This window comes from Canis lupus, chromosome 28, assembly GCF_011100685.1.
Source record: "Canis lupus familiaris isolate Mischka breed German Shepherd chromosome 28, alternate assembly UU_Cfam_GSD_1.0, whole genome shotgun sequence".
Taxonomy (NCBI): Eukaryota; Metazoa; Chordata; class Mammalia; order Carnivora; family Canidae; genus Canis; species Canis lupus.
This window is the reverse complement of record NC_049249.1, coordinates 17,097,583-17,109,369: the sequence shown is the minus strand read 5'-3', so window position 1 is coordinate 17,109,369 and position 11,787 is coordinate 17,097,583. Positions and strand designations below refer to the sequence as shown.

At 56.3% G+C, this 11,787-nt stretch overlaps 1 protein-coding gene across 1 annotated transcript in view; it reads right to left on the bottom strand.

Moving 5' to 3' along the window:
• The window catches only part of SORCS3 (sortilin related VPS10 domain containing receptor 3), a 581,611-nt gene extending 574,781 nt beyond the window's left edge, over positions 1-6,830 (bottom strand). The window contains exon 1 of the mRNA XM_038578740.1: positions 6,177-6,830. Within this exon, the coding sequence (XP_038434668.1) occupies positions 6,177-6,830 (654 nt within the window). The remainder of the gene's footprint in view (positions 1-6,176) is intronic.
• Between the last annotated feature and the right edge of the window lie 4,957 nt (positions 6,831-11,787).

Genomic DNA, 11,787 nt, shown 5'->3' with positions numbered 1-11,787 from the left:
ACTCGGAAGTGAGTAAGGGATGGCTATACAGAGAAAAGGAAGAGCGGAGTCTGGAGCATAGGATGCCATGATTCTGTCTGAGTCCCACACCCCTCATCTCTATGCTGAGTGATTTGCTGAAGACAATTAATCACGTGCACTTCCAACCTTGACATTCTGAGTCTCAATGCCACAGTGTCTTCCCCAGTGGGCCTCTCTCCTCTGAACTCATGGCCAGAAATGACTGCTTGACAATTAACCACATATCACCCCATGGCTTCCATCTTGGTATCATGTGTTATTTACCTTTACTGTTAGCAGTCTCACATCCGAAACATACTGGAAGGCCCTTGAGGCAAATGCTGTCTTATCCTTGTTTCTCTCTCCCTCCATCACACTCCGACTGACCCCGCAGTGCCCAGAACATGGCCAAACACGTAAGAAACACTCAGCAAATGGTTGAATACCTTCTGTAAATCTATATGATCTCTGAAGTCTGAGAGGAAGAAGCCAGGATTATTGCCAAGTCCCTATTTCTCTTTTCTTACTAAGTGGCATAGGGATGCCTCCAAATCTTGAACTAAAATTCATATATGAAATAATCAACCAAGTATATAAATGCAATGCTACTAAGACACAGTGTTAGCCTGTCCTCCCCACACAGCTAAGGCACTGTCTAGTTCCCCAGAGTCAGTTCAGTGAGGGAATACTGACCTATGTGACAAGCGCTGTGCCATGTGCCCCTAGGAGAAGGGCCAATCTCACATTGAGGGGTGGGGGAGGTGCCGTGGTAATTATTTCATACCTCATCCCTCACCTTGAAAACACAATATGATATAAGATTAAAATAAACAGGTACTGAACTAAATCATGATCAAATGTGTGGTACAGTCTTTAAATTCTACAGGCAATTAGGAAAAAGGGAAATAAATGCTTTTAAGGAAAGCTCTATAGAGAAATGCATTTGGATCTTGAGCAGAGCTATGAATAACAGGTGCATCTCAGTAAAGGAAGAAGTATATTCTAAGCAGAGAAGACCTCAAGGGCAAAGGCTCAGAGTCGAGAAGGGACTTGGGACAATGAGGGGGCTCCCTTGGCTAGAGGGAAGGAATGTACCAGGGAATAGTTGAACAGAGAGGTGGAGAAGACCCAGGACACATAAAGTGAAGGGGCCTGAATGCCAAGCTAAATGACTCTGGATTTGAATCCAAGGTGAAGGCACTCGAGCTAGAAGATAGACATACTCACTGAAATATGCCTGATTATGATAACTCTCAAGTTAGGAAGAACCCAAGAAATAAATCACTGACACCTCAAGGGACAAGGACTTCTAATTCTTTTGAAGCTTCTGCTCTAGAAGACTTGAGACTCACTCTTCACCTACTTGGTGGAACGTGGTTGAGTCCCTCCTGCTTGTGAGGCAGAGCTCTCTCATCTTCACTCACTGCCAGCAAAACCAGAGCACCATCCAGACTCTTCTCTCAGTCACCCCCCTGACACAAGGGGGTGAGTATGGCCAGCCAGCTTCCATCTACCCCCTCCCCACCATGACGGTTCCGCTGAAGCCCACTGATGCTCACATTCCCTATTTTCCACCTTCAACTCCATTAAGACCTCTTTTCTCCCAAACTTGAAAAATTATCCTTGGACATTTTCCCTCCCTCTGTAAGGAAAAGTATCTCAAGCCTGTCAAGAGGCCAAAGCAAGCAGAAAATGAACAAATGAGCCAAACCACCAGGCCTCAGGTGTATCCAGCCTTGGATGAACCCTTGGTGCACCTTCCTATCTTAGCAGGTCTGGCTTTCTCACACCTCTCTGCTCCTTACAGGATGATCCAGGGCCAATCTACCATCCAGTTCCAAAGTTCCCCAGTGACAATAACAGATTTACATAGCCCAAGGGAAAAGCAGTGCTCCCCTCAGCCCCCTGAGCCTTCTTGGCTCTGGAGCCACAAACTCTCCTCTCTTTAAATCCAAGACAACTGGGGAAGCCACTCCCCAGTACTCCTTTGCCAACTATGAAGCAAGTTCCAACCACTGCATTTCTGCAATCATTAAATCAGGCCTCCCAATTAAGGAGTTTGCAAATTCTGCTCACCTTGGAAATCACTGCAGGGTCTGAGAAGCAAATCACACCCTGTAACCCAGCCATCAGAGGAAACGCAGAGCAGACAAATAGAGACAAATAGCCTTATGTCCAGCCCCCTCCTCTCCCCAGCCCACCCCCAACCCCAGATGACAGTGACCAGGAGCAATTAGTGCTGTTATGTCCCGCTGCATTTCCCAGCTCCATCTCAAAGGATAGGCTCCCCTTGTAATATTAATTAAAAAACAGATTCTTTTTGGCAAACCCCTGAAGAACGGCTTATGTGGCAGGCTTCTTTATTAAGCTTCTGAGAAGGCAAAACGCATTAAGATATTGTGACACGAGGATTGTGAGCAGGGACGATGAAGGCAAGACAATCCAGCCAAAAGCTATTTGAAAAATCTGTCTGAGAGCTACAATTAGCTGCTCCAGTGAGTGAAATACAATTAATCTGATCAAAGCTGTCACTATTTTGCACATTAGGAGTAAATATTTTAGAACACAGTCCAGCTGAATTAGTTAAAGGTATGAAATTCCTCCTGGGAGCTTCTGTGTGTTCCACCTCCTAGCATGCTAGGGAAGGGTGATCTGGAGGGGACCTGGAATTATCAGCATTCCCTGCTTCTCTTCACCAAGGTGCATTGTTGGGCACATTAATTGAAAACTATCTGGCAAGTCATTCCAACCAGACACACACTGCAGGGGTAGCAGCCTGCAAATCGCTCTCCACTGCCAGTGAGCTGCTGGAAAGGGACGGGGGTCATCCAAGGGAGAATGCAGCATTCTCAAATCAGCACCAGGAAGGGGGATCCCCCCCCCACAAGGGTTACTCCAAGGAGGAGGGGGCATGAAGAAGTAGACCATAGCCTTCAAAACTTTTCAGTCTCCAGAGCCATCTGCCAATTCACTGAGCAAGCAGAAGGCATCTTCCTTCATTTAAAGAGGAAGGGCAGAATGATGTGTTTTTCTGTCCCCCCTCCCCTCCCGCAAGCCCTGGGAATGGAGCTCCCACCGGGTGTTTGTGAAACAGTCTCTTGCCCATTAATCACCAGGAATCCAGCTAGAGATTGCCAGAGAGAGGGTGGCAAGTGCCCTTCCAGCATAGAGGCTCCAAGCCCAAGTCCACTCACCCCTCACCCAGAACACCTGGCAGGATAGTAAAGGCCAGAGAGAGACCCTGGGCACACCTGGACAAATGGAGTGGGGCATGCCCAGCTCTGCATGCCTGGCTGCAAACTGTAGGAGTGGAGTTTGATTTCAGTTATACGGGGTGACTGAAAACCTCCCCAAGGGGAATTCATGTCAAGTAATGAGGTCCACCAAAGGCACTTGGAAAGAGACCAGGCAACCCCAATGTGTTCACAATTAAAGTGGTGGCCTTCCCAGAAAAGGACACGTTTGGAAGTCAGAAGGTGGAACTCTCTTTTCATGCTGGAAGAGCCTGGTGCTAGGACATCCCCCTTCATTTTGAAACCAATGATGAGGGAAGCTTCCGGAAAGTTTGCATCCCCTGGCTTTTATTTACAGCATCTTCTTTTGCTATCTTTAGGAGAGGGGGAGGGGAGAACAAAGCTAACCTGGAAATGTTGCAGGACCTGGTTTCCCCTGTTTCGCTCATGGGGGGTTCCTTAAAGTCTCTCAGACACAGAGCCACATGACCATGTATCCCCCTCATCTCTTAGAGCAGCACAGACCTGATCCTCAATGAAACCTTTCCTGCTGATACTGCCTACACAGTGGGGTGGGAAGAGGCAGGTCCAGCCCAGGTGCTGAACAGGCAGTCCCTCTCCACCAGAAAGGACAGGATGGGGTCCCTGCACCCACCTGTGTTGCCTTGTCCTCTGCTTGGACAATTAAGACTGGCCAAGAACACAATCAATAAGCATCCTGACGGCTGTTCGTGGATTGTCCAGATCTCACTGCTGTCACTAAGGGCTTCAAGACCCACTGGTCCACTCCCCCAGGCACTTCTCCCCCTCTTTCAACTTCCAGCCATTTCCCCAGGAGACCTAGGGCTAGATTTGCCCCCTCACTTCCTCTACTGCACATCCACATTGAAGATGGGCAGAGAAGGCCATGCACCTAGAACTATTATTTGCAAAAAGCATTCTCTCCAAGTCCCATCCGTAAGTCAACAACAACAACAACAAAAAATGATCCTTAAAATAAAGGCACAGACATAAGAAAACTCTTTAGGCAGAGTGAATTTATATTGTCCAAATGTGACCGTAATAAAGTCCTACATATGTGAGGACAGCACCTCCTCCCCCTAGGGACACATTTACTTCCACATATCCTCTTCATCCTCCTCGCCCAGTATGAACATGAACAAACACATACATGCGCACACACAACTCCTCATTATCAAACTAAAATGAAGTTGAGAGTCACACCAGCTGCTGTCAGAGAATTGCCTCTCCCCCTCTCCCTCTCTCCTCCGGGGACTTTAGAGTCTTCGGACACCCACCCCTACTAAGGCACGCGATGCCCACCCTCCACATCCCCCATTGCCCAGGAGTTGTTCCCTCCGAAGCGTTGGAGGTCTTCACTGGAGGCAGATGAAGCCAGCCACCGCGCCGCTGGGGAGCCAGACCGCACAAATCCTCCCAGCTCCGCATCTGCACCCATCTGTGCCGGGGCTGGGCTGCGTGCTCTGTGCTGGGGGACGTGGAGAACCAGGAAATCTGTACTCGGCAGCGCCAGGTGCTGCACTCTACGGACTCCTGGCTTTCCTGTCATTCACTCCTCGCCCCTGTGACACCCCCGGGGGGCACCCTTATTTTAAAATAAGGCCAGAATTTCCCAGGGAAATCTCTACTGCCAGTCATAAAGAGAGACACAGGGGGAGGGGCAGTGCTTTCCCATCAAATGAGTTCCCCAAAGCTGCGCAGACACCCATCATCCCGCAGACTCTGCCCCAGCGCCGGGCTCTGATGTGATCCGGAGAGCCAGAGAAGCGGAGAGGATTTCTGCACGCCTGGCTGAAAGTGGGGGCCGCGGACGCGAGGGGAGTGGGGTAGCCCGCGGGAGGCCGCGCCCCCACCACCTCCGCGGGTGACCGCCTTCCCGCGGTTTCTCGGCGTGGCCGCGCCGCGCTGGGCCCCCGAGGGCGGCGGGGGTGGGGGCGCCTGTCGGAGCGAGCTCCCCGGGCCGCAGCAGCCGCCCCGGCCGCCCTCCGCTGCTGCTGCGAGCCCGACGCCCGACGCCCGACGCCCGGCAGCCAGCGCCGGGGCCGCGGGAGGGGACTCGGGGCGCCACCTGTCGGCACAGCGGCTCTCGGGGGAACCCGGCAGCGGAGAGAAAGGGCTGGAGAGGAGCGCGGGGAGCGCAGGGACCCAAGTCCGCTCCGCCGGCCGTGTGTGAGGCGGGACGCAGCGGCCGAGGCGAGTTTTTCTGCTCCGAGACTTAGGTGTGCTCGTGCATGCGCAAGGGTGAGCGGTGCGGAATGGGTGCGGAGTCTCGTTTCACGCTTTAAACTTTTGTTTCTGCTGCCCCTCCTGTAGCTTTCCAGGCAGCTGCCGGGGCTTGGAGAGGGGGCTCGGTCACGCGCCGGCCGGGGCTTGGGCACACTAGGCGCAGCCACCCCCGGGGCCGGGAGACAGCGCGCCTGGGCAGAGAACAGCGGCCCTCAGGCCGGCAGGGCTCTGGGAGCCCGAGTGGCCTCCAGCTGCCGGGGCCCCTTTAGTGTGGCTGGAGCGGAGACGAGGTGGGGGCTCGGCGGTCGGAGCGTCCGTCCGTCTGCCCAGCAGGTCCTTCGCCGATTCAGGCCGCGCGTCCTCGCCCACGAGTTCAAGCGCCCGACGGGAGAACGGGCTCTCCGGGCCGAGGACCGGGCGAGGGACCACAGATCCCTCTCCCGCGCGTCTCTGAGACTCTTCCCCGCCCCCCACGCCCGCCCCTCCGAGTGGCCCCAAACCTAGGGTCTCCAGCAAACACACGTACGCACCATCTTCCAACAAACTCCGCTAACCTGTTGGGGGCGTGGGGAAAGCCCGAGAAACCTGTTCTCTCTACAAGTCGGGGCGCCCCCGCCTCTGCCCCGACCCTCGAGCAACTGTGCGTCCCCGGTTCCCGCCCTCCGTCCGAGGACAGATCCGCCGGGCGGTACTCACGCTGCTGTTGTGTCCCGACCAGTGCACCATGGCCTGATTGTGGGCCGAGTCCCCGGTCAGCGCGAACGAGGTGCTGGGCAGCCGGAGCTCTTCGGCCGCCGCCCCCCCGGCCCGCGGCGCCTTCGCCTCCTCCCGGAGACCCCTGGCCAGAGCGCGGCTTCCTTGGGCACCACCGGCTAGGGCGGGGGCCCGGGCGTCCCCGCGTTCCAGGGCGCTGGGGGGCTGCGCCCGGCGACTCCTCCTCGCGCCGCCAGCCTTGCCCGGAGCCGGGATGCCGGGTCCCCACGGCGCGCCTGCGGGCGACGGCGCCCCGGCTCCTCCCTGCCTCCTTCCAACGCTGCCGCCGCCGCCGCCGCCGCCGCCGCCGCCGCCGCCCGGCTGGGGCAGCAGCTCTGGCCCGGGCCGGCGCCCCAGCGCGGAGCCTCCGCGCGCGGTCGCCAGCTCCTCCGGCCACTGGCTTACCGCCGCCCGCGGGAGGAGAGGAAGCGGTGCCGGCGGCCGCGAAGCCGGGGCTGCCGGGCGCCCAGGACCGCCCGTCGCTCCCCAAGTGATCTCGGCGCCGGCCAGGACCCACGTCGACAGGAGCAGGAGCCCCGTCCGGGCGAGGGGCGCCCCGGGCCAGCCTGCGGGGCGCTCGGTGCGCGCTGCCTCCATCCCGCTGCGGCTGCCGCGGCTCGGGCTGCCGGGAGTGTGGCGCCCGCCGAGGTGCGGGTCCGGCGCGGGGGGTGTGCGCGCGCCGGCGAGCCAGCGAGCGAGTCCGTGTCGGGGGGAGTGGGGAGGGGGCGGCCGGGAAGGAGGGGGCCCGGGCTGGCGCGCTCGCGGGTCCTCTCCCTCTTCCCTCCTCGCTCTCGGTCGCCCGCTCTCTCGTCCAAAGGGGGATTCCAAAACCCAAGGAAAATTAACAAATGCCCCCTCGATGCTTTTCCCCCCGTAAGACAAGATTCCCCCCAAAATCTTCCTCACGGAGCTCCTCCAGAAATTTTGTTAAAAGGAGCGTTCAAAGGTAATGAGAAGAAAAAAAAAATCCTCTTTTAAAAGATGGAAATCAAGCCGGATCCAGGAGGAGGGGCTGGCGACGGACCCGAATCCAGAGTCTCTGCGAAATCCAGCCTCCAACCTGCTCCCGCCGAAGAGTTGGGAGCCGCTTCTGGCCGCGTTTCGGGGGGTGGGGGGGGCGGGGGGTTACTCTTCGGGGCTGTTGTGGGGAACGGGAGGTGGCGAGCGGAAGGGTGGGGGGTTCTCGAGGGAGGAGGAGGAGGAGTAAAGTGTTTTCAGCGCCAACTGTTCGGGTTCGGAAGCCGAGGGGGAGACCAGAGCCTCCGCGCGGGGAGGCAGCGCGCGGAAGCCCAGCGCGGGATGGACCCGGGACTCCGCTCGCGGCTCCGGGGCCCGCCCCTCCCCTCCCCTCCCGGCCCGCCCCTCCCCTCCCGGCCTGCGCCCCCGCCCGCTGCGGGGGCGCGGGGACTGCGTGCGTGCGCGTGCGTGCGCGCAGGCGGGAGAGGGGGAAGCCAGGGGTGCGCCGGGGGCTGGCGGGCGCCGCGGGGCGGGGGCACCTGGCGGAGCCCCGGGCCGCTGGGGTGTGCGGGGGCGCGCGGCTCCGTGCGTGCGCGCTTGCACGCGTCTGTGTGCGTGTTAGTGTGAGCCACGGGCTGGGGGGCCGGGGAGGGGTCCGCTCGGCCGTGGGCGCGCGCCGATCACGCACGGGCTGTGTTTGCATTCCCGGAGCCTGCGAGTCCTCGGAAAGGCAATACCGAGAGCAAGGCAGGCCGCCCCGGGTAGCCCCCTCCTCCTGGCGCCCTGCGCACCCCCTTGGCCCCCACCGCCCGTGGATGGACCGTGGTCATTCCTTAAGCCTCCTGGAGGGCGAGGGGAGAGAACAGGGAGGCGCCCCCGGCAGGGGCGGGGGTTTCTCACCGCTCCCCGGAACCGCGGCTCTCCTTCCCGGGACCCGGGTCGGAGCTTAGGAAAGACAGTGGAGAGCGTTCGCTCCCACGGGGGGCATCCAGCCCCCACCTTCCAGCCTTCCTCACTCTTCCTAGATTGGCTTCTGAGCGGGCTCCGTTGTTCCTTCGGAGCGCCGGCCGCCAGCGAGAGGGCCCCCGGCGCGGCGCGGGCTCACCAGGCCCCCCGGACCCCGCTGCAGAAGCGCAGCCTGGGCGCCTGGGACGCAGTCTGGGCCGGGCCCCCGGAGCCCTGTAGGAAAAGGGCGACTTCGGAGAGAAGGAATCTAAACTCGAGGAGGAGATGTGGCTTACAGGCCCCCCAGCACGAAGGGCCGCCCGCCGCCTCCGAGAAGCTCCCGTGATTTCTAGGGGATGGAAAGGCCAGAAGCGCTGAGCTGGAGGAGGGGTTGTTTAGGAAAGGAGTAGGATGGAGAGAGGGGCTCGGAGAGCGTGACCGCCTGGAGGCCCTTCCCCTCCGCCTCGGGATGAGACGGAGAGTTCCTTTGTGGGCGATGGTTACAGCCTAGCCAGAGGGGGGGAAACGCGGGACACGGGGCGAAGGTAAGAGAAGGGAAAGGGAGAAGAGAGGAGAAACGGGGCGGGGCGGGGGGAGGCGAAATAATGGTGCGGAAGGAAAAGCGGGAGAAGAGAGGAGGCGAAAGAGCGCCAGGGGAGGACCAAGAGGGATGGAGGAGGCCCAGGCGGCCTGGGGACCGGAGCTGGCCACGCAGGGCGGCAACCAGTGGTTCCCGGGAGCCCCACCCTCGCGCACGTGCCTTTCCAACCCGAGCTGACGTCGGGAATTGGGAACCCAGGAGGCTGGGCGGGAGAACCAAGCCCGAAGCAGCCCAGAATGAGGCGGGCCTCGGGGTCGGGGATGCCAAAGCCCGAGGGCAGCAGAACGCCCCAAGAAAAGTTGCGGCGCGGAGGGCTGAGGTGGGCGCTGGACCCGAGCCGGCCATCCGCGGGTTCCCAGCGCCCCTGCCGGGGAAGGCCCGGCGCTGCAGCCGAGCCCGGCTGGGGCCTGGGGAGGGACGCGAGGCCTCTCTCCCGCGTGGGCTGTGCGCGGAGGGGCTAGCTGCCAGGGTAGAAGTGGACTGGCCTCCGGGAGGCAGGCCGCCCGGAGTGGGCGCTCCCAGAGCCCGGGAGCGGGACCCCCCCCCCCCCCCAGCCGCAGGCCCACAGGGGAGGGGAGCGGCAGCCCACGGAGACAGTCCTCTGCAAGAGCAGTGCTGCCAACTCCCTGCTCTCTCTCCCATCTGACCTGGACCGCGCCTGCGGAAAGGTCCCATCCTCGAGGTGGACTTGAGATGTGACTATTAAGAATTTGTTTGGAAAAAGTGGATGAAAGATTCCAACGTGTCATATTTTCACGCATCTCCCGCCCCACTTCAGCCTCTTGGCCTTGCTCTATGGATTATCGCCCCTCCTTCTACCTACAGGCGCTCCCTCCTAAACCCTTTGCCTAATAGTCCTTGTGCCCTGTGCTGCCTCCCCCTCCTCAGGCAGGCTCCCAGTCCCCACCAACCTTCTCTAGTGGCCAAACATCTTCAGAAGAGTTCTCCCCTCTACCTGTAGTCTCCCCCTTCCGTGCCTGCCACTCTCTGCTGGACTTTCTGCAAGCTGACATTTGCCTTCAGGTGACTCATCAAAGCCTTACTCCCAACAAATACCACCTAGTGGCTTCCCTGAGACAGCCTGGCCAACAGCCTCCACTTCCTGCATTTGTAAATGTGTTCCATCTGGAAAGATCTCCCTTGGTCTATGTGGTACCAGGGTCTCTGGGGTCCTCCCTGACCAGCCTCAATCAAGCTCAGCTCACCTCTCCACCATCATGACCCCAGTTCTCTGTGCTTCCTTCTCACTCCACCTCTCCCTCTGTGGACGGAGCTCATCAACTCACCCATCTCCCTGCTTCAGCTGTCACCTCCTGCTTGTTGACTCCTGAATCTACTCTATTCCCTCTCTGGAGCTTCTCATCTGGATTCCCCATTGCTTCCTATACATGCAAGTCCACACAGAAATCCACATGCATCAAGTTCTTTTTTTTATTATTAAATTAAATTAGCCAACATCATTAGTTTCAGATGTTGTTTTCAATAAGTAATCAATTGTGTGTAGCACCCAGTGCCCATCACATCACGTGACCTCCTTAATGCCCATCACCCAGTTACCCCATCCCCCCACCTACCTCCCCTTCAGCACCCCTCAGTTTGTTTCCCAGAGATAGGAGCCATTCATGGTTTGTCTCCCTCTCCAATCTTTTCCCATTCAGGTTTTCCCTCGCTCTGCACTATTTCTTATATTCTGCATGAGTGAAACCATATGATAATTGTCTTTCTCTGATTGACTTATTTCACTTAGCATAATGCCCTCCAGTTCTATCCACATTGATTTAAATGGTAGGTATTCATCCTTTCTGATGGCTGAGTAATATTCCATTGTGTGTGTGTATATCTCACACATCTTCTTTATCCATTCATCTGTCAAAGCATCAAGTTCTAAAAATGATTTTTCACCTTCTCAGTCACCACGACTAGAAATTTAACATGCAACTTTGTCTCCTCTCTCTTTCTAATCCCCATATCCAGAAAAATTATTAAGTCCTATTTTAAAAGCCTTTTTACCTTTTGTCTGCTGTTTATTCCCAAAGTCACTGCCTTAGATCTGACTCTCATGCTCTCTTGTCTTCAGGTTTTACTGTAACTTTCTGTCTTCTCCTACTTTTCAATTCTTTCTTTCTCCAAGCCAGCCTCCACACCAGCGCTGTCCAATAAAGTATAAAGTGAGCCACATGGATCATTTTTAATTTTCTAGTAGCTTCATTAAAAATTAAAAACAAACTAATGAAATTAATTTTAATAATATACTTTCTTGAGTTGATTACATCCAAAATATTTTCATTTCAACTGATAATCAACATAAAAATTACCAAAGTATTTCTACATCTTTTTTGTACTGGGTCTTCAAAATCTGGTGTATATTTTATAGGTACTTATATTTTCAACTACTAGCTACATTTCAAGAGCTCAATAACCACACATGACTAGTTGCCAGCTACTGTTTTAGACAGAATAGTTCCATAGATACCTTCTAAAACTTAAGGAAGATTATGCCATGGATTGCCTTCCTCAAAAATCTTCATGACCAACCATTGTCCATAAAGTCCAAGCTTCTCAGAATGGCATGAAGGCTCCATGCACGGCCTTACTTCTATGAACTTTCTTACCATATTCCTTGTGTCTATAATCTGCCCTCTGCCACAATTTCCATCATGGTCTGCTCTAAATGTCACCTCTTCCATGATGTCTGCACTGACTATCCCATGGGACCCAAAGCTGAATCCATTATTGTCACCACCACCATCTTCATCATCATCACCAAATTTTACTGCTGTAAGATGGAAGCTGTTCAATATCCATCTAGAATTTAAAAGAGAGGCTAGGGTTAGAATGGACTCTCATTTCCCTTGCTGGCATAATGCCTATTTCAGCTGAGAAAGGCAGGTGGGAGCCAGGATTAGCCCTCAACCAGGTCCAATGGGGAGAGCAAAAGCAGCCCTACTGAGAATGCATTTTCCCTCCAGGCTCCTGTCCCTGTTATAAACAACTGGAGAAAGCAAAACCTATGCTCCAAGTTACCCTTGAGATTACACTACTGCCACCCTA